Genomic DNA, 23,395 nt, shown 5'->3' with positions numbered 1-23,395 from the left:
TAGCACTGTCTACAGACACCAGGAGTACTAAAAATCTTTTTGCTTATTAAGTAAAGATACAATTTGAACAGAGTGTGAGTATGTGTATGATGAAAGGAAGAAGGTAGTTATGGCACCTGAAAAGATGTAACATTGAAAAAGTTAAATTTATGTTTTAATGTGAAAGTCAAAACTCATCAGTTTAATAGTGTACATTCAAATTGTCAAAAATGTTTCTAACCATTCATGACATCTTCTCTCATATACAGCTCCTGGCTCAATTACATCATTTGAGAACTCCATATCATAACAGCCACATTTAGATCGTGGGGCACAAGTCTCATCATGTTTGTAGTATTGACCTTCACCACATGTGCAGCCGAACATCCTCTCCTTCTCACATTTGACACTGTTGCCATCTCTGCAGTTAATGTCACAAATATCATATTCTCGTCTTTGACAGAGCATTGCACCTGATTCAAACAATGTAGGCATAAACATGTAGATTATATCTCATACTGTTCTAATACTTTATTAATATATGTGATACTGTCTGTTAAAACCAGCCTCTTGATGAATAGAAAACTTTCAACAAAATTATGAATTAAAATGAAATTATTATTCATGATAATTTGGTCCTTTCAAAAAAGTTGCTGAAAATTCACTCAATATTCAATGTTAATATATAATATTTATAAACACATTTGTTAGACTAAATTTTTATTAGGTTGAGGGGTTAGGATTCTCTGCTAATTTTTTTTTTTGCCTATATGTAAATATTAGCCAAACTCAGTATAGTGTGCATGGTTGTATTGACTTATGCTGAGTTTGGATACATATAATTATAACTATAAAACAGCAGACAAATGGAAAACTGAAAGATATTTACTTCTATCTTTCAAGATTTTCTTAAATACATAAAATTTACTCAAAATTTACTATTAGATAATTGTTTTTAAATGATTATTAAAAGTATTGCTATCTTGATGACTTTTAGTTACACCAAATGATTATCAAAATAATGATGTACATTAATCTGTAGCAATAAAAAAAAACAACAGACAATGTAAAGCCCTCTACTGCATTACACTTTATAGACCAAGATTGGAAATAAAAAAAATAACATTGAAACAACAAACCACAAGACGTGTTCTGAAAGCTGGTTGTGTAATCAATATGAGCCAATAGCCCAAATAATTCTAGCACCATGCAACGCAATTTCTCATCCACATTATTGCATAGTGTAATAAAGCTATCACTGTCTACTCTTGAATTTGGTGACAAAGGTACATCGCTGATTTGTTGACAAATGGAATTCTGAAAAACAAAAAAATAAAATTATTGAACAAAAATTCTGCATGAACATTAACTTTCTCATATTTCATAAAAACTAAATCATCTGCTAGAATAACAGATCAACTCTTTGATTGTTACATAGTTTACAAATAGGATATTTATTCTAGGCCTTAACAGTTTTTAAAAAAAGTTAACTCAGTATTTCATACCATTGGTGTCTGTGTTAGTTCATTAAATGTAGGATCAGAACATTCAGAGTAAAATCTAAGGAACTCTTTCGGGTCCATAAGAGAATTACTTGGTGAAATCAAGTCATTATTTTTATTATCGTCCATGTTACCACAGATGCCAATCACCTGCAACAAAGATTTAAGAAACAGTTCTAAACCAAAGCAACTGAGCTAGTCATATTGTCAAATTACTCTTTTTTGGTTCATGGAGATGGCAAGGGTGATATGTAAAAATACTGAAATCTGTATGAAAGAAGTTGGTAGGTATTTCATAGCTTATAAATTACAGACATTAATTCAAAGAAGAAGATAATTTTATCTTACACAAATCAATTTGTACATTTAGTGCTGCATGTTAATTAGAGACTTATTCTACAACAGCGGTTCTAGACCTTTTATGCTCGCCGACCCCTTTTTACAATCCCCCACTCTGCCACAACCCCCCTCCCCCCACAAACACATACAGCACTAGAAGAGTAGATAATAACAATCCACATTTTCGATGGTCTTAGGCGACCCCTGGCAAATCGTCAATCGACCCCCAAGGGGGTCGCGACCCACAGGTTGAGAACCCCTGGTCTACAAAGTCATTGATTTTCCCATTTTAACAATATGGGCTTCAACTGATAAAGACATTTGAGTGAATATGACAAAAAGACTGGATCTCGAATCTAGATGTAGAAGTGATAAAGAAAGAATTGTTGGAAAGAGGAGGGAAAGACTTATGAGTAAGGGGATCAAACCTGACAAGTAAAGATATATCAGTGTATGGGGGGATTCTGTGGAAGGGGTGTTCCACTTTAATTGTTTAATTGTTCATTTTTTATGGCTATAATAAATGGGCCAAAAAATAAATATGTAAAGAATTAGGGATTATGAAGATTACAGAAAGCTACAAAGTGGACTTTATCCCTAATGGGCTACTATTGATGTATGTACAGAAAGCTACAAAGTGGTCAGACTTTATCTCTAATGGGCTACTATTGATGTCTGTGGATACAGCTAAAAAGTAAAGTACCCCTTTCAGACCTTGTGATCTATAGGGCTGATGACATAAAGGTCATCTGTTTCTATGACCAAAACTTAATGAAGGTGTCATGTGGCCAGTACAACTCACTGCTTTTCATTTTCTAACTAGTGCCAGGTTCCCATTAGAATTGGGTGCACTCAGTTGCATCCGAAAAATCCCCAAATTCAAAATCCTGGTTTTCACCGATATTCAAACCTGAAACCCCTCAATTTAGAAGCTAAGCACTTTACAACTTGGCCACCATCAGCTAAAACAGATGGCAGAAAAGAAGATTGTGTTATAAGTGGGCCATTCAATATTGTGGACACACATCAATAGTAGCCCACTGCATTAAGGGAAAAGGCATTTCATCCTGAATAGAATTCACTAGTTAAAGAAGTATGTGTTGAGAGGCAGGCCATTATAAAGGAGGATACAAAAAAAAAAGTTTTTAGTCCTAAACATTTTTTTTAAACTTTTAAGGCATCACAATTTCTTTTTAATATGCATGAAATAGAACTGCTTAGTCAACTTTTTGACCATATCAAAGCACAAGTATAAGTTATTATAACTATTTCTAATATACATTATTAACTAGTTATTGACAAACTGTTTTATTTTTCAAGAAAAAAATGTGTCCTCTTTTGAGTAGGTCATAGTTTGGGGGCAGTGAAGAAGGCTAAGATACCCTACTGCTTTTCTCCTGGACCTGCTAGTGCATTAACACTTGGATAGGTACAGGACATTGTCACTGCTTATTTTGAATAGCACAAATATAAGATATTAGGAACCATCATATTTAATAGTAATAACTTTACTTTGCTTTTAAAAACACTCTTCATCCTCAAGAAGAATAAGCCATTGCGGAAGAGCTTCACGTGAATCAAACCATTTTGAAAATCTAAGGCATACACATCTTGCCCTATTTGTCTTGAAAAAATTAATAAAACAATCAATTAATTATGAACATAAGTAACTCAAAATATCTGTAGATCAATATATCTCTAATTAATCAATCAATTAATCAATCTTTTAATGCATCTGTCCATCCATGATACATTGTTTGATTCTGTGATATTTATTTCATATAGTTTCAATTAATTGAATTTTTATTTATAACGTGATGAATAATTAGAGATGGTACGTGATTTAGCTTAATTTGCTGCATTAATTTTAATTTTCTTATCAGCACAAATATTCATTTTTTTGGTTTACTTGCCTCTCATTTTTAAAACACTAATTAAAAAAAATTAACCAATGTTATTGTTTATACTTAAATAAAAGATTATTTTAATAGATCTTTATTTTTTTTGTGTGCATCCATTTTGTTTCTCTTAAAGTATTACCTGGCATAAACATTGGGTGTAAAACCATTGTCAACAGTGACACCAGATTCTTTCATAGTCACACTAGCTGTATTTCCTTGATAAGTCACTGTCACTTTGGATGGGCTAATTAAACTATCCCCATCTTCAGCCAGGAAACTTGGTGCCAATAGCTCTAGTGTGACAGAGACATCAATTGTGGGATCATTACTCTGTGAATAAAACAATGAGTCTTAGATTCAATAAAAAAAAAACTTGCAATAGACAGCCTTGAGCTTATTATAGCAAGAATAAAATAATTAAAATTCTTCTATAACTCGTTTGTCTTTATTTCTTATTGTTATATATGTTGAAAGATACCAATAAAATATATGATAGCAATTTTTATTTTAGAAACTGGTCAGAATAGGAAATGCAAACTGATTTGCATTTTAAATAGCATTGTAAAGCAAAGTCTTGAAAGATTTAAACTTTGATTTGATTTAAAATAAATTTATCTCACATTTTCCATTTTAAAAAATGTACTTTGGGCTTCATTAGTCTATTTTTTTAAGTTTGAGAGAAGAATGGCTGGAGGAAGGGTATTGGATAGTTTTAAAGTTTTTTTAGAGTGAAGTTATCTCTAAGCCTTTTTTTTTTTAGAGCAATTCAAATTAGCCAGAGTTTGATCAACTTTGCAAGCATTAAAATAAAGATTAACAGGTATTACCTGAACAATTTTAAGTTTAGGGCAATCACCATCAACAACAAAATGTCTGCTGTCAAATGTGGTGACATGCTGACCTGCCAACACTGTACAGACAGACGTGCAAGACTGTAGACTGGGCTGACATGACCACAGACCAAAATCTCCACATTTACTTGATTAAACAACAAAACAAAATATGAAAGAAAATATTTTTAAACTTACAATTATATATAAAATCACAAAATGTTTTCATTGAAAAATGAACCAAATCAAGTTTCTTAAATCAAAGATGCTTCCTAGAAGTTTACTTACATTAAATCTGCTAATAGTACTAGACAATAGATCTATCTTAAAAATATTATGTGTATTATTAAATGTGTTGCAAAAAAATATATTTGTCTCATTCAAATATCATTTTTTTTTATCCAGACTATTTTATTTATGATAAAGTTTGTAATAAAATTATAAATTATACATATTCTTTTTTTATTTCTGGCTTTAATTATATATATATATATATCATGGGCGTAGCCAGGGGGGGGGGGGGGTTTTGGGGTTCAACCCCCCCCCCCCCAAAATGAAATCCCCCCCCGGGGGGGGGGGGAATCGGAATTTAGTGATTGATTTTTTGCTTTGATTTTGTTTATTTTAGGTGATATTTTAATACTAAACCATCATTTGCCCCAGCACAACCAAAGGGGTTTTGAGTTTAAAACCCCCTACCAGGAGGTTTTGAGTTTAAAACCCCCTACCAGGGGGGTTCGAGTTTTAAAAACCCCTTCCAGGGGGGGGGGTTCGAGTTTAAAACCCCTACCAGAGGGGTTCGAGTTTAAAAACCCCTACCAGGGGTTTTGAGTTTAAAACCCCTACCAGGGGTTTTGAGTTTTAAACCCCCTACCTGGGGTTTTTGCAGTTAACTCCCCCTCTTCTATAAAACAAAACACAAAAAATGCAAACGAAAATCCCATAATTCCAAGAGCACAGTTAAGAAAGATTTTGATTTTAAAACCCCCTCTAAAATTTACGATAAACCCCCTCTTCAACATAAAAAAAAACTAATTACGCACTCAAAATGTTATGAGCGTAGCTAAATGGGTTTTGACTCAGTTTTGAGTTTAAATCCTACTTCAGCGGGGTTCGAAGGTAAAAAATATCTCTTTAATATTAAAAACAAAGCAAATTATACACTCAAAATGTTATGAGTGTAGTCAAAGGGGTTTGAGTTTAAACTTCCCTCCAGTGGAGTTTGAGGCTAAAAAGTACCTCTTCAAAATAAATAAAAGCTAATTACTCACTCTTAAATCTATGAGCGTAGCACAAGGGGTTTTGAGTTTAAACCCCCCCCCCCCCGCCAGGGGGATTTGAGGCTAAAAAATACATCTTCAGTTAAGAAAAAAAGCAAATTACGCACTCAAAATGCTATGAGCGTTGCCAGAAGGGGTTTTGAGTTTAAATCCCCATTCAGAGGGGTTTGATGTTAAAAATACCTCTTCAATATAAAAAAAGCAAATTACACACTAAAATTATTTGAGCGTAGCCAATCCAATCGGGGGTTTTGAGTTTAAACCCCTCTTCTACAGATGGCTTTTTTTTTAAAGTTTAAAACCCCTCCAGATGGTTTTGAGTTTAAGATACCCCTACAGAGCATTTTGAGGTGGAAAACCCCCAACAGATTATTTTGACAATAAAACTTCTTTTTTCTATATAAAATCTAAAGCAAACTACAGTCACTTAATTCCAAGAGCGTATTCAAGAGAGGTTACACATTTTTACCAGTGGCAGGGATCCATTAATAAACTGCAGTGAATAGTGTTCTGCCGAAATTGAAAAACACCAAATATGGCTCAACAAAGATGGCTAAGACAGATTTTAGGAGTCAGTTATAGAGATCGGGTCTAAATCAAGGAAATCCTATGCCGAACTGGTAGTCGACCCCTTAGTAAGATTGTGAGAGAGCGACGCATGAGGTTTGCGGGACATGTTCTCTGACAAAATAAATTACGCATAAGAAGAGTTGCAATGATATCCTAGTACAACTTGACGCCACTCATTCTTGGAGGTCCTCATGGCAGGTGGGAAGAGGCTTCAGACATTACCAGTGACAGATTTTTATGGAAACAGCTTGACGGCAAATGCGCCGAACGGCGCGGGAGGGTCTAAGTCAGTAAGAATAGCACATTAGGATTTTAAAATATAAATTTTTAATAGCAGGAAAATGCACTGTAGATACCTCAGAATATGCATTTTGTTGGCTTTCAATATCAGAAATAGTGCTTGGCGGCGGGGCTTCGTCCCGCGCTGGGGGAGCTCCTAGCGCTTCCCCAGACCCCATTTCTAGTAAAGGCGGGGAATCTACAATTTTTCCACTAACTCATGGAAGAACCTATTCTAGGGCAGATTAATCGTCTTCCGAAAGAATGAAGGGTCAGAATGTAATAAAGATTATATAGGCACACACACATAAATACATATAAAAAAAAAAAATCGCGGGGGGGGGGGGGGAGAAAAAAAATTCCCCCCCAAAACCCCCCCCGAAAAAAATTCCTGGCTACGCCCATGATATATATAATTCCTAGCTTCCCCAATAAAGTAACCCCCCCCCCTCCCAAAAAAAAAAAAGTTCAACATTTTTCACTCTTAAACAATTTCCACTTCGAGCCAGGGGAATGAATGGTAGACAGTGGCGTAACTAAAGGGGGGGGGAGAATTTTAAAATCCCCCCGGGCCCCCACCTAGGGGGGGGCCCCAAATGGGTGTCCCAAATTTATTTCTAAATACATAAATTAATATATTTGATTGACAAATAGTGTCAACGGGTGTCTTTTTTTAATCAACATTTATGGATTAAATTTATCACAAAGACAAAACCTAGATATTTTAAAAATATTTTTGCCGCAGAGATCAGTTTTTAGAGATTAAATAAATCTTCCATTTTAAACTTTGTTGCCACGAATAAAACTGCATGATATACAGAGAATTCCAGGTATCTTGTTACCTTTACTAATAATAGATCTAAATGGCGAGTATTATATGGCTACACTAATTAACCTTGAAGCAAAATTTACAGAATCGAGTAAAACTAAAAGTTATTCTTAACAATGCTAAAATTGTCCATTATTCGGGTTTGGCGTCTATAATTTCAGAATTAAACTTCACACTCGAGTTATTACCCCTTTATTCATCTTTCCTCAATCCAATGGAAACTCTCTTTTTATTTACATCTAATGACGTAATATCATATAATATTAATACATCCTTCCTATTGAAGTTATTATCACACCCTTCCTTTTAAAGTTCTGAATAGTGATATCTACTAGCAGGGCCGTCCCTAGCATTTGCGGGGCCCTATGCGAAACGGATCGCGCGGGGCCTAGTCTGGGTAGGCATAATGTCAAAATTATTATTTTTTGAATTAGAAAATAGGCAAACTTTCGTCTTTGCAATAAATTTTTATTAAATGAAAGCTCGCAATGCCACTTTTTATTTATTGGCACCCCAAAACGTCAATTTCGTCTATTCTTCAGGAGATTTGAATAAATTCAAAAAAAGTTCAGGACTTTATCGTATATTTTGCCTTTTCATGAGATTTCCTGGAGGCCCTGAAAAATCAGCTCGGGGCCCACTGCGACCAGCACTGTCTACTAGGAACTTAAACAATTCGTCTACTTCTGGTTGTCTTGACTGAACAAGTTCTCTAGACGTTGGTCTATAACTGTCTGTTTCATTTGTAGCAACAGTTTGCAGTTCATTGTCTTCATCGGTATCATAGTACCCAGAGATGTCTTCATCGAAACTCTTATTTAAAAAGCGTTGATTTCTTCTGTATGTTATTCCATTGTTTGTCTTTATGATGTAAGATCTGGGTGCTGAATTTTTTTTATGACAACTGCTTTCTGCCATGTTTGACCTAGACGAACTCTCCGACAGAATAATCTTTAGGTAGTCTTGCTTTTGCATCGTATTTCACTTAGCTTTTCATCTGTCGTTCGTTGAGTAATGTATCTGCATTTTCAGCTACCAATGGTTTCAATAGTTTGTGATCAGTTGGAATGATTCCCTGAGTCTTCTACTCGTCAGCAGTTGTGAGGTGAATACGGCAGTCCACTTATCGGAGTATTTCTATACTCGAGCATAACGAGATATGGATCTTTCCCACTTTTGTATACTCTGAATCCTTTTGCTTTCGCACAAAACATAAACAACCAACAATGACGTAATGCCATATAATATTAGCACAGAATCTTCTTTATGCAGTGGAAAATTACGAATTTTTTGCCTATCTTGAATTCTGGTCAAAGCTCCTGTGCCCAATTAATATAGTTCGGAAGAAACTACAAAAGTCTGGACTGCATATACGGGAATCTGCTAAAGAAATTAGTACCCTTTCATGCTTTCTGCAAAATGATGAGAAACTGACAAAAACCCAATCCATCGAAAAAGCAAAAGAAGGTAGTGAATACTATGGATTCCCTGTAATCAAAACAACCATATGAAAGAAAAGACTTGATGGGAAATTGAGTTCTAATGTAGTATATTTTTGCGTACATTATCTCATGTCATATGTCGAATGTCAAAATGCAAGGGGCCCCCAAAGAGGTCAATCCCCCCGGGCCCCCAAATCCCTAGTTACGCCCCTGATGGTAGACATTCAGCTCATACAATGCTACTAGCAGCCTTGTTCTCTTTTTCTCTCTCTTTTTTAACCACACATAGGCCTACTATATACAAAAATATATATATATATAAAAAACTATTTCAATCAGCTGAACTAGATATACTCATATCATCTAGCCCGCTGGACTGTTTTATGCGACAAGCGGGCACCTACAGAATTAGGTGTGCCTACAGATTATACATATCAAAAATGCAAATATATTAAAAATAACAAATTTTAAATATCTATATAAATTTTATAAATTTATGATTCTTATCACTTATGATCAAAGAGGCAAAAGAAAAATTGTCTCTACATGTCATTTTAAAAAAGCTTAAAGTATCTAAGATTATTTTTATTTGCAATATTTAGAAACATTCAGTTAAATAATCAAACTCAGGTCTTTATTTATTCAATGCTTTGAAGAACTGTTTTGAAAGTCTTAGGTTAGCTTGGAACAAAATGGTAAGTGTTAAAAATAAATTAATAAATTAAAGAACAATATGCCAACCATACAATCTAAATGGGGGAGTTTGCGCAAAGCTGCATGAAAATCAAACATATTATTAACATAGTTATCACAGTGATCAAACTTATAAGAGCTAAAGGTCTTTAACCACAAACAGTTCTGAGAAGTATTTGAAGATTAGGAAACTAACATTAAGATGTTCGTAACCCAGTAGTATCTGCTGGCTTAGCATGAGCAAAGTAGTGAGAAGAATATAGGATCTCAAGGAAGAAATTGTTATGCTCCTTGAAAGACATTGACCGTGACTTTGTTGCTAATATTTTGAAGAAAGAGTGAAAGACAGACTTCATGTTTTTCATTGACAGAATTGCACATGAAATGTATAAGCATGTTAAATCTTTTCAAACAAAGCTATCCCATTTCTTCAGGCCATCAAGTGAAAACAGGTTTTGTCATTTTCTTGTGCTGAAAGGTGAAACTATTTGTAGTGAAATGGTTGAAAAGTACAAGAATTAATTGGATTCCTTGATTGTGGAATTAGGAAAGCAAATTTTAAGAACTTGGAATTAATTTTCAATACCATCAGCTCACCATTTATTACAGAAGCTGATTCAGCTCTAGAGGACATACCTCAAAGCAAATTATGACCTGAAAGAGAACTTCCATTTAGTTATCCTGCGTGAGTTTTATGGGAGCCAGAAGTTGTATTTCCACAATTAAAAAACTTTGCTGCTACCCCTCCCTCCGAAAAAAAATCCTGGTTGCGCCCAAGATATTTCATTCTTTCTTGCACTCAATGCGTAATCATAAGAGCAGAAAAAAGTTGTTTTTTTTTTTAATTTGACATTCATTAAGATGCTATTATGAGACATTTCTTAGACATAGCTTAAATAAAAACATGTGCAATATTTTAAATGGAAAACAAGGCTATAAAATAATATCACAGGCATAAACGTTTTCATGAACCTTCTATAAAAGTTACTAAATTAAGATATACAGACCTAATACACGTATATAGCCTAATTAGATTTCTTTACGTCGTTTTATATTGTTGATGTTGATGTTTTCGAACATAAAATTATAAAAGGAATCAGCAGAATGTGTATTTTGTGTATTTAAAAATAAATAAATAAAATCAAATAAAAACACTATAGAGATGAAACTGAAAAGATGATGTCGATTCCAGTATATGATGCATCAATGACTGTGCTAGTATTGGTATAATCTATGTGTTTCTGCATCAATTAATAATATAGACTAATAGTGGTATTTAGATGTATTTCCATTGATATGAATACAGTATTGTGATTTACTTAGAAACAAGCCTAAACTCACCATTGCTCACACTTGTCTCCTGAAATCACGGTTTCTCCGTGGTTATAATACTGTCCATTATCTCCAGTACATTGACACTGGTTGGGTGCCACACAGGTGTCGTTCAGTCGAGCCATGCCCGTCGGGCAAATACAACCACTGTAAGGGGTTGTACGACAAATGTCTCGGGTGTATGCGTACAGAGGAAGACCGCAGGTCAAAGGGCAGTTATTGGTTATCAGACCATTAAATTCAAAAGGTGACTTGCAAGTCTTTGCTAAAAAAGAAATGGAAGCAAAAAAGAATATTTAAATATTTTCATTCCATTACTTAAACAAGTTTCCCAGTGTAGCCAATTAGCTAACTGGTACTTCTTTTTCCAAAGATATCATTAACTTAATTAATGTCAATTTCCAGGAAAATCGTTAGAGCTGTTTTCACCGTGTCCATACAGTTTTTGTTGTTGTTGTTTTTGACCCGATGAAGAATTTGCAAGCTGAATAGAGAAATTGTAAAAATGAATTAAGTTTTGGGTAGCTATAGGCTCCGTCCTGTGGTGTGTTGCAAGTTTAGTTCCGTCTTAACTTTTATCTCAGTGAATGATTGCTTTAAAACGGCTGTGATGTATATGCATAGATCAAGGATCATTTCCGGAGGTTGTGTGTCTAATGTGCCAAGAAACTCTAAGACTAAGACTACTGCTTAATTGATCCTTATGGAAATTTGCTTTGATTAAAAGGACTCTTTTCTGATATAAAGACAACACAGCAGAAACATTCGCATAAATAGAACAGACACACCATATAAAGAGTTCATTGATCGACTACACACAGCTATAGCCTAGTAATGGGAACTAAACTAACTTTTAAAAGTGAAACTAAAACTAGTTTTCAACTAAAATAAAGTAGTTCAACTATTAGTTTATCATGAATTTCAAAAGATAGTTAAACTAAACGAAAGAAAGTTAATTAAACTATAACCATTTTTTTTGGGGGGGGGGGGGAGGGGTTCAACTAGACCTATATAGATATAATCATCCGACTGTATATCGCCTACGGTTCAATCTTATTCTTTTAACATTCTAGTAATATTTATCTGTAATAAAATCAGTATTAAGGAATATGTTTCTTACATAAACGTTAATGCACAATAAAATAAAATGTCTAAATAAATATGTGTGCTTGTATTTTTGCCTTGAATTAAAACCTTTAGAAATAATGGTACTCTTTAAAAAAAAATAATTATATTAACTTATTATATAATGGAAAATATTACTTATACTGGTAAAGTTTAAAATCTCATTAAATAACAGATTTAGAATTTCAAATTTAGATCTAGTATCCAAAGAAATAGAAACGAAATCGTTGGAGTTTTTAAAACATTTGACCTGTATAACTATTTTATAGTGTAAAATACATGCTTGACTAACCATGCCGACGTGCTATTTTCTTGTCTGACCACTAAAAATAGAACTAACACTATTGCACAACCGTTAAACGCGCAAGGGAAAAAAAACTGGGTGATCTTGTCTGGACTGCACACTCAGTACACTACATAGACCTACACGTGTACGTCTATCTGGCCAGGTTGTTAAAATCAGTCGGACACACTATCTATTTACTTTCTTGACAGGAAGGGTATATAATTATTTTAGTGTAAAGATATATCTACGAACATGCTTTACTAGCCACGCCATTGTGTTATTTTCTTGTCTGACCTCTCCACATTAAGCAAACACTATTGTATAACAGGCAATGAAAAAAATGCAGGGTAGTCTTGTAGTAGGCCTATCATCAACTACACACGTACAGTAGGCCTACACTAGGCCTACATGTGTATGTTTAGCTGACCAGTTGTTAAAATCAGTTGGACACACAGTCTATTTACTTTATGGTCAGAGAGGGTGTGGATTAAGATTGTTTTTCTAGAGTTGGTTGTCCTAATGCTTTTAGATCTATATAGGCCTATATAGCTGTCGATTTAGACCTAGATCTCAAAAATAAGTCTTAAGACTATAAATAGGGTGTACTTGATGTTCCTGCAGTTAAAAAATTAATGTTTACCGCTAATGAATTGATTAAAACCACTAAATATTGACCTAACTCACTAATCAGATTCCCACTAGGAACAGAAATTAAACACCTCCACGTGGCTCACAAAAAAATTCGGAACAATCTCATTCATAATACTGCATAGAAGCTTTTGGCTAAATTTTTTTTTTAACATTTTATAATAGTGCTACTTTCAAGTGCAAATATTTACTCCCATAACTTCTACCAGGATCTTACTTTACCCTCTTCAAATGCAGACTGTCTAAATAGTTGTTAAATGCATCATTTTTTTTTATAATCAAAGTTATTGATATCACATGACCAGAAAACAGGGAGTGCGTTTCAACCCTGACCACATGTCGAAAAGTTTTACAAATTTTAATTAAACTTTTTAGTTAGTAACTAAAAAAATTAATTAAACTACGATTTGAACTAAATTTTTTCTTTCTAGTTAAACAATGGCCTTAACTATATTTTTTTTTAGTTAAACTAAGAGTTTCTAACTCTTTAGTTAACTTTTGCCCACCACTACAGCTATCTTGATCCTTTTCATGTTGCCTGATCAATGAGTGGCGTTGATATAGACTGATACAGTAAGGAACGAAAGAGTTTTTGTACCGCTCACTTCGCAACGACTTGACGTAGTTATGTTGGAGCGGGGAACTTTTTCCGATTTTGTTCAAAAAGTTCAATTAAGTATGGTAGTGTGTGAGTGTTGTTGTTTTTTATTATAATGTTGTCTCAGCGGGTCAACAGTTTAGATGAAGCGTTGCCTTGCCAGCTAGTTATTCCATATTTTGCATAGACACGCAGTAAAAATTATCTAGGATCTTTTTATTTCGTCTAAAGCTATTAAGTTTGTATAGGGGGGGGGGGGGGAAGCCGCTTGGCTGTTTTTTTTTTGTCAGAGTTTCAAGGTGGTCTTCCCACGAAAGCAAAATGACGCCTAGATATATATATGACTTCGCTTGCTGTATCGATATAGTCTTTATCTGCAGTTCATGTATCATTTGTTTAATCTTTCTGAAATCTATTACAAGTTCTTTCGTTTTTGTAACATTCAGTTCTAGAAAATTGTCAGTGCACCACTTTGATAACTCTTTTATCGAGCTTTGATACTGAGTTTCGTGTCCTGAAATAAGACCGACTATGGCAGTAACATCAGCGAATTTAATGAGTTTAACTGAGTCATAGATACTTCTTATGTCATTAGTGTAAAGAGTGTACAGTAGGCCTACAGGAGAAAATACACAACCTTGTGAGCACTTAACAAACTGGGGACGTTGGGTTAAAAAGTTTAGAACCCTTGCTTGTATTAATGGGCTGACATTTAAGTTACTCTGTTTGTTTATCATTAGATGTGGCTGTATGGTATTGAAAGCCGAGGTGAAATCTACGAAGAGCACTCGTGCATGTGTTTTGGATGTATCGAGATGCTGGTCCAAAAGCAACAGAATTGCATCTTCAGTTTTCCTAGCTGCTTTATATGTAAATTGGTGAGGATCTAGGCTGTTATTGACTTTTGCTACAAGATGTTTAAGCAAATATTTTTCAAAACATTTCATAACTAATCATAACTATAGGTGTTAGTGCTACTGGGCGGAAATCATTTAAGCTATTAGTAGTTTATTTATTTGAATCCAAAGACAAAAATAACTATATTCCTATACTCTTAAGCGAGCAATTCTTGTATGTATGTATATATATTTATATATATATATATATATATATATATATATATATATATATATATATATATATATATATATATATATATATATAAATTTTATTTCAAAAATGGCTCTAACGATTTTCTTTAAAATTTCAAGGTATGTGCATATTAGTGAGAAAAAAATTCTCAACTCATTGGCCACATTGGGAAAACTCGAGATCGACCGTTATATCGGTTTGAAAATGCCTCATTATCGGAAAATTAATTTTGGCTAGAATGTTTTATGAATGAAAATTTTCCATGACGTAAACGGGAAAAACGCTGTTTACGTCACTAGGCTTACAGCAGTACACTAAAATATTTCTTTGCAAACAAGAACAAGTTTTAAAGAATCAATAGACCTAATTAAACATTTGCGCACCATCTTACTGTAGATTGATTTATTATAGAACTATGAAATAAAAGTAATGAAATTAAATGTACCGATGCATGATTAGTTGTTGTGTTTTAAGTGCTTAATAAGTTGTTTACACTTTAATTGTGTAGAGCGGTGTAGATACCTTTTACTTTGTTGTTTATTTTGCTGGTGACCTCCAGATGTCTCGTTCTGAGGTTGCATGCAACCATGTGCTCTCTTCTATGTCAGCTAAGTCAAGTTTGCGCCATAAGCTGGTCTTTTAAGCGTTTCGGTGTTACGTCGACCACTTTTTAGCTCACCAAAAAAGACTGCCTTTGGCATGCGTTCGTCTGATATTCGTCTCCCATACAGGATACTGCTCTGTCCAGCGTAACTTTCGGACTTAAAGAATTCCCTCTATACAAAGGCCGCGGATACACATTTGAGACCAAAAGAAAATTTGCTGCCGAGGACAGACGCAGACGCTAAAAGAAAATCTTAATCGAGCACCGCGGACAATGGTTATGCTTGCCTTGGATGTGGCAAGATATGTAGGTCACAGCTGCAATCCTCAATAATTTTCGGACTCTAAGACAAGCCTTATTATTATTTTTATTTTGCTGGTGAATTATTACCATGTGTTCATGCTTCGGTGTCTTTTGTCCTGTACCAAAACAAAGGAAATGGTCATAACACAGCTTCTCTACGCCTTACTTGCTCACACTAAACATGATATCCATCTAGCGGTCAACGAATTTGCGTACGATGCAGCCTCTTTTGATTTAACTATAAACCTCGGTAAAAAGCCCAGGAGAGATCTGAATGGAAGGATGTGTAAAAGCAGGTCATAGCACCACTGGGAAGGATTTATGGCAAAAGCCGGTATGAACTTCTTATAGTCCGACAGTCAGGCTGGGCAGGGCACGTATCCTGTATGGGTAACGAGCATATTATTCGGCGTAACAGAGGTGCCCTACGGAAACGTTTCTTTAGAAAACTAATGCAATGATTTAAGTCTAATAAGAAAAAATGCGCCATTTTACTTTGTCACTAAGTGCATGTTTTACCCTATAACGTAGAGAAGTTACACTGCAAAGACTTTCTTCCAAGCCAATAATAGTAAGCCCACAATAGTTTTACGCAAAAGATGGATTGTAAAATTATAAGACGGACGTGAGCTGTAGTTTGTCTAGACTGTAGGAGGACTTAAAAGACTTTAAATTTAATCGACATGTACAATTAGGCCTACAATTAGAACTAAGAGAACACTAAAACCTCTCTTCAGATTAGTATTATGGTCTTTATCCGATCGTTCATTTTCGTAATTACAAGAATATTCCCAAAATGACTTCGGATATATAACCTTCCGAAATTATTTAACAGAGCGAGGTTCGGCCACCTGGTACAAACATATTCTCAAAATGACTTCGGGTACATATCCTTCCTCTACAAATTATTCATCCGAGCGAGGCTCGGTCACCTGATATTACTGGAAAAAGGAAATAATATCATGTAACTTGAAAACGTATATCTATTGTTGTCGGATTTCCGAATTCTGAAAAGTTGCATGATCTTCAGTCTTAGAGATTAAACAAAACTGCACTGCTGTATAATAAAGTAGGCCTACACAAAATTGCAAGTCACAAATTTTGTTTCATAAAACTCATTTATCGTCCAGTCTATATTTATTTATGTCTATGGTTGTATTATAAAAATTACAGACGTTCCTTCAAAAGAGGAGATCATTACGTCCTACCCGTATCCCTGTGTTAATCTAGCCATGCGTGTTAATTAGACTTAAACTCTGCAGCGACATCTTGCCAAACACGAGGATGAAGCTGCGACAATCATCAAGGCCATTAAAAACTTACTTACTCTCTCACACAACAGTATCGGCCCGCCCGACTCCTTCTTATTTAAAATTTATTTCCCCTCTAATATCTTATAACTAGGAGAGATAGTCTAGTGTAGAGCCATTGAGAATGTTTCAGACATACATATTTTAGATCTGATGGGCGTCATTATAAAAATTTTGAGTACAGTAATAATGCAAAACCGATTCCGTAAAGTCTAATAGTCTTAAAAAAAAAAAAAAAAAGAAAAATCTAGTTGATACTTAGTCAGTATCGATCGATTATTTTTGGAGGGGTTGTGACACCCTTAACTAATAGCAGAGAGAAATCGAAGAGGTTGTTTATTAAGAAAAAAAACTTTAAAAATAAAAAAGAAAGCAATTTAAATAGAGGACTTAAAGACTTGTATTCGCTTACGACAAAGAGTCTTGGACCTCCAATTGATAGCTTGACCGGTTTCCAAAAAGCAAGTCGTGTGATAAGTTGAAATAACGTTACACGCAGCTCTTTGTGCCTCCACTTCACCAGCGGCTTGAAGAGATGTGCAGTAGGCGTCATAACAGTAGTCCAAGAAATCTTGAGATGGGACCTGAGAGAGAGAGTTGAAAAGCACAAACTATCTGTGAATTCTGGAAATTCTTTAAAACCAAGACACGAAAGATTTATTTTATTTGGTTTCTTTTTTATGAACAAAAAAAAAAGTCTGCATTTTTTTTGCAAGCAATTTAGACCTAGTACCATTCCCGGCAGAGTATCTACTGAAGCTCTTAGTACCATTCCCGGCAGAGTATCTACTGAAGCTCTTAGTACCATTCCCGGCAGAGTATCTACTGAAGCTCTATCTACTGAAGCTCTATCTTCTGATATTCTAATTTAATGCATTTATTGGTGACTGTGTCTATTATTTCTTTTGAATACATTAAATTTGAATATCATCCTCCTCATATAGGTCGAGTGTCCAGGTGTAACGTGCGCACCGTAGTGTAAATGTGGAATGGTGCGAATGCGTGTTGAAAGGAGAGGAGAACCAAAAATGGAGGAATAAAACAAAATAGTGTTTTCGGTTACAAAATGTGCACTGAAAAAAAAATCACTTAATTACACACATGAGCTCTCATTTATTTCTGGATGTGTAAAACAACGTACAGAGGCGTAGTGGGTAAAACGTGCGCCCGGGGCAATAAACTTTAATGGCGCCCGTCCATCATTTTCCATGAACATCACATAGAAATATAGCCTTAGAATGTATTACCTAATAATAATACAAATAGCCTTAGAATGTATTACCTAATAATAATACAAATAGCCTTAGAATGTATTACCTAATAATAATACAAATAGCCTTAGAATGTATTACCTAATAATAATACAAATAGCCTTAGAATGTATTACCTTATAATAATACAAATAGCCTTAGAATGTATTACCTTATAATCATACAAATAGCCTTAAAATGTATTACCTAATAATAATACAAATAGCCTTAGAATGTATTACCTAATAATAATACAAATAACCTTAGAATGTATTACCTAATAATAATACAAATAGCCCTAGAATGCATGGGCGTAGCCAGGGGGGGGGGGGGTTGGGGTTCAACCCCCCCCCCCGAAATGAAATTCCCCCCCCCCTGGTGGGGGGGGGGGATCGGAATTTAGTGAATCATTTTTTGCTTAGATTTTGTTTATTTTAGGTGAGATTTTAATACTAAACCATCAATTGCCCCAGCACAACCAATGGGGTTTTGAGTTTAAAACCCCTTACCAGGGGGTTTTGAATTAAAAACCCCCTACCAGGGGGGTTCGAGTTTAAAAAACCCTACCAGGGGTTTTGTGTTTAAAACCCCCTACTAGGGGTTTTGAGTTTTAAACCCCCTACTTGGGGTTTTTGCGGTTAACCCCCCCTCTTCTATAAAACAAAACAAAACAAAAATGCAAACGAAAATCCCCTAATTCCAAGAGCACAGTTAAGGGAGATTTTGATTTTAAAACCCCCTCCAAATTTTACGATAAACCCCCTCTTCAATATAAAAAAAGTTAATTCACACTCAAAATGTTATGAGCGTAGCTAAATGGGTTTTTACTTAGTTTTTAGTTTAAACCCCACTTCAGCGGGGTTTGAAGGTAAAAAATACCTCTTTAATAATAAAAACAAAGCAAATTATACACTCAAAATGTTTTGAGAGTATTCAAAGGGGTTTTGAGTTTAAACTCCCCTCCAGTGGAGTTTGAAGCTAAAAAGTACCTCTTCAATATAAATAAAAGCAAATTCCTCACACTAAAATCTATGAACGCAGCCAAAGGGGTTTTGAGGCTAAAAAATACATCTTCAGTGTAAGAAAAAAAGCAAATTACGCACTCAAAATGCTATAAGCGTTGCCAAAAGGGGTTTTGAGTTTAAACCCCCATTCAGAGGGGTTTAATGCTAAAAATATCTCTTCAATATAAAAAAAAAAAGCAAATTACACACTAAAATTATTTGAGCGTAGCCAATCCAAACGGGGTTTTTGAGTTTAAACCCCTCTTCTACAGATGGCGTTTGTTTAATGTTTAAGACCCCTCCAGATGGTTTTGAGTTTAAGATCCCCCTACAGAGCATTTTGAGGTGGAAAACCCCCAACAGATGATTTTGACGATAAAACTTCTCTTTTCGATATAAAATCTAAAGCAAACTACAGTCACTTAATTCCAAGAGCGTATTCAAGAGTGGTTACACATTTTTACCAGTGGCAGGGCTCCCCTAATAAACTGTAATGAATAGTCATCTGCCGAAATTGAAAAACACTAAATGTGGCTCAACAAAGATGGCTAAGACAGATTTTAGTAGTAGGTTATAGAGATCGGGTTTAAATCAAGGAAATCCTATGCCGAACTGGGAGTCGACCCTTTAGTAAGATTGTGAGAGAGCAACACATGAGGTTTGCGGGACATGTTCTCCGACAAAATGAATTGCGCATAAGAAGAGTTGCAATGATAACCTAGTACAACTTGACGCCACTCATTCATTGAGGTCCTCATGACAGGTGGGAAGAGGCTTCAGACATTACCAGTGACAGATTTTTATGGAAACAGCTTGACGTCAAATGCTCCGAACGGCGCGGTGGGGTCTAAGTCAGTAAGAATAGCACATTAGGTTTTTGAAATAAAACTTTTTAATAGCAGGAAAATGCACTGTAGATACCTCAGAATATGCATTTTGTTGGCTTTCAATACAATTAATAGTGCTTAGCGGCGGGGCTTCGCCCCGCGCTAGCGCTCCCCAGACCCCATTGCTAGAAATGGCAGGAAATCTACAATTTTATGGAAACAGCTTGACGGCAAATGCGCCAAACGGCGAGGGAGGGTCTAAGTCAGTAAGAATAGCACATTAGGTTTTTGAAATAAAACTTTTTAATAGCAGGAAAATGCACTGTAGATACCTCAGAATATGCATTTTGTTGGCTTTCAATATCAGAAATAGTGCTTGGCGGCGGGGCTTCGCCCCGTGTTGGAGGAGCTCCTAGCGCTCCCCCAGACCCCATTGCTAGTAATGGCGGGGAATCTACAATTTTTCCACAAACTCATGGAAGAACCTATTCTAGGGCACATTAATCGTCTTCCGAAAGAATGAAGGGTCAGAATGTAATAAAGATTATGTAGGTACACACACATAAATACATATAAAAAAAAAATTTCGCAAGGGGGGGGGGAAAAAAAAATCCACCCCCCCAAACCCCCCCCCCCGAAAAAAAATCCTGGCTACGCCCATGCTAGAATGTATTACCTGATAATAATACAAATAGCCCTAGAATGTATTACCTGATAATAATACAAATAGCCTTAGAATGTATTACCTAATAATAATACAAATAGCCTTAGAATGTATTACCTTATAATAATACAAATAGCCTTAGAATGTATTACCTTATAATAATACAAATAGCCTTAGAATGTATTACATAATAATAATACAAATAGCCCTAGAATATATTACCTAATAATAATACAAATAGCCTTAGAATCTATTACTTAACTAAATTATCTACACAATTTTTTCTTTTGGCGCCACTCTGCCCAGGGCATCTTGCCCCCCCCCCCACTACACCTCTGCACATGTGACTTCTTGCCCATCCCTCGTCATCATCTCAAGAGTTTTCGACCTAGGTTGAAGATTACCATTCACACAGACAGTTTGCTCACTTTGCTTCTAACTCTTCTTATCATATTATTTATCAAACCATTCCTTCCTCAGTGGTCAGTTTAATCGCGTCGCCAAGGAGGATGACCCGTAGCAGCCCTGTATAAGGAGGGTAGGTCGGAGAAATTCGAGGTACCTACGCTACGATCTTCCCTTGTAACTCGGATACGTTGTAAAAAGTAAAGTAAAGTAACGTTCCCCTTTCAGACCGTGTGGTCTATAGATGATTCATCTGTTTCTGTGGCCTACGGTTTCATGTGGCCAGCACAACAACCAACCGCCTTTGCTTTTTCCCAACTAACGTTAGGTACCCATTAGAGTCTTCACCAGGATTCGAACCCCGGACCCCGGTTCGGTAGCCAAGCGCTTTACCGCTCAGCCACCGCGCCTCCCGGATACGTTGTGTTTGTACAATTCTTCTTCCCGGCGTGGCGAGTCAGACCATTTTAAAAACATTCCATGTCATTTATTTAGGTATAGGTTTAGTCAACATAATTATGCAATGTAAAGTGATTTGTTTCTTTCGCTTTAATACATCATAAAAATACACACTTAAGCTTATGTATATATTTATTTAATTAATCGTTATATGATTGATGCACGTTTAAATAGATTTAGAAGCAGATTAAATATTTTTGTATTTGATGTATTTTAATCCTTTGTTAACGAGCGCTGTCACATGTACTTTTAACAACTGCCTAATTCCTTATTGACCCCCCCCCCTTTTTCCGTTAATGTCTATTTTCACATTGCATATATTGTTCTCTCCCTTGACTCTTTAATATATAATACCCACTGACAAACGTGTGATCAAGATGTCTAGACCTCCAGACTAAATTTAATTTTAAAGATTATTATACTTTGAAATATCCTAACGGTCAAACCAGAGTTTTTCCTGTGTTGCCAAATAGCTAAAAAAAAAAAAATTCCAAAGATATACATTGACTGTCAAATTTCTTGAAAAATTGTTAGAGTAATTTTCAAAATCCGTGTCCGGGAAGGTTCCATGTTTTGCCCATGAAAAAAATAAGCTGATAAGAGGAATTATAAAAATAGCGCCCGTTTCTAATCGTATTTGAAAAGCCTTGATGGCATGTTACCTTCGAATGACTTCACTATACAAGGATTTCGTTTTCTTGATAAACAATAGGTTTACCTTAAAATGACAATATATTAAGGTTAGGATCGCATCACTTTGATCAAATAAAACTTTACCTTAGAATGACATGGGTAGAATAGTGTATTGATTGCCTTGCAAGACATCTGAGCTGCTACTTCATTCTCGGGAGTTTTACATTTTTCAAGTCCTTGCCCACACTAATAATTTAAAGATGAAAAAAAAACTTATAGCATACTTTATATTCAAGAACAAATGGTTGTTTTTTTTTTGTTTACATAGACCTAAATAGTATGATTAGTATCACTGAAATAAATATATAAATATGATTAGTATCACTGAAATAAATATTTCAAAAAAAAAAGTGCCGGTATTCTATAGTAGATAATTGTTTGTCTTCTTTTGTTTTCTTTGTAAATAAGAACATTAACTTACTGGAATGATATCATTTTTGTACTTTGTTATAGTTCTCTCTGCTACTATTGGATTCTGTAAAGTTAATTCATCTGCAAACAAATTGAATACAAAAATCATGGATTAGGAAACTTCCAATGGCAATGAAATTACATATATACTACAAACTACCTGAATATACTTAATTGCTTTTATAATCCCAATTATCTTAAATAATAATATTCAATTTTAATAGGACTTGTCTTTGAGTTTAAGAATTTAATGTCTTAATAAGAAATGCTTATTAATTAGCATCATAAATTCAATTACTCAGTATACTAAATTCATTTATTAAACAAAATTTTGTTAATTCACAATGAAGTGAAAACTGACTAGATCTACTCAGTACTATTTAAGACATGAAAAGGCCATTAGCTATTTGAGATATTAGGTTATAAGTCTGTGCTAAATATTTCTTGGGGGCCCTATACAGGGGCGTAACTAGGGATTTGGGGGCCCGGGGGGATTGACCTCTTTGGGGGCCCCTTACATTTTGACATTCGACATATGACATGAGATAATGTACGCAAAAATATATAAGCCCCAAATCAAATTGGTTCAGTATATCAGTAAACTTAACAAAAAGTAATCATCAAGACTCTTTTAATGAATAATACCGTTGTTTATTAGTTAAATAATGCACAAGTGACAAATCTAAATTGATATCGCTTCACATCGTGCATTCTGTGCAGCAAAGACATCTATAACATCA

General features: G+C 34.9%; 1 protein-coding gene across 1 annotated transcript in view; it reads right to left on the bottom strand.

Moving 5' to 3' along the window:
* The window catches only part of LOC106063549 (SCO-spondin-like), a 55,786-nt gene that overhangs the window by 16,410 nt on the left and 15,981 nt on the right, over positions 1-23,395 (bottom strand). Inside the window, exons 9-18 of the mRNA XM_056003813.1 lie at positions 22,666-22,736; positions 22,329-22,430; positions 17,355-17,526; positions 10,986-11,241; positions 4,549-4,699; positions 3,861-4,051; positions 3,333-3,444; positions 1,485-1,631; positions 1,119-1,296; positions 221-452 (exon numbers count right to left, since the gene is read on the bottom strand). Of these exons, the coding sequence (XP_055859788.1) occupies positions 221-452; positions 1,119-1,296; positions 1,485-1,631; positions 3,333-3,444; positions 3,861-4,051; positions 4,549-4,699; positions 10,986-11,241; positions 17,355-17,526; positions 22,329-22,430; positions 22,666-22,736 (1,612 nt within the window). The remainder of the gene's footprint in view (positions 1-220; positions 453-1,118; positions 1,297-1,484; positions 1,632-3,332; positions 3,445-3,860; positions 4,052-4,548; positions 4,700-10,985; positions 11,242-17,354; positions 17,527-22,328; positions 22,431-22,665; positions 22,737-23,395) is intronic.

This window comes from Biomphalaria glabrata, chromosome 1 (genome assembly GCF_947242115.1).
Source record: "Biomphalaria glabrata chromosome 1, xgBioGlab47.1, whole genome shotgun sequence".
Classification (NCBI taxonomy): domain Eukaryota; kingdom Metazoa; phylum Mollusca; class Gastropoda; family Planorbidae; genus Biomphalaria; species Biomphalaria glabrata.
This window is presented reverse-complemented; position numbering and strand designations above follow the sequence as displayed.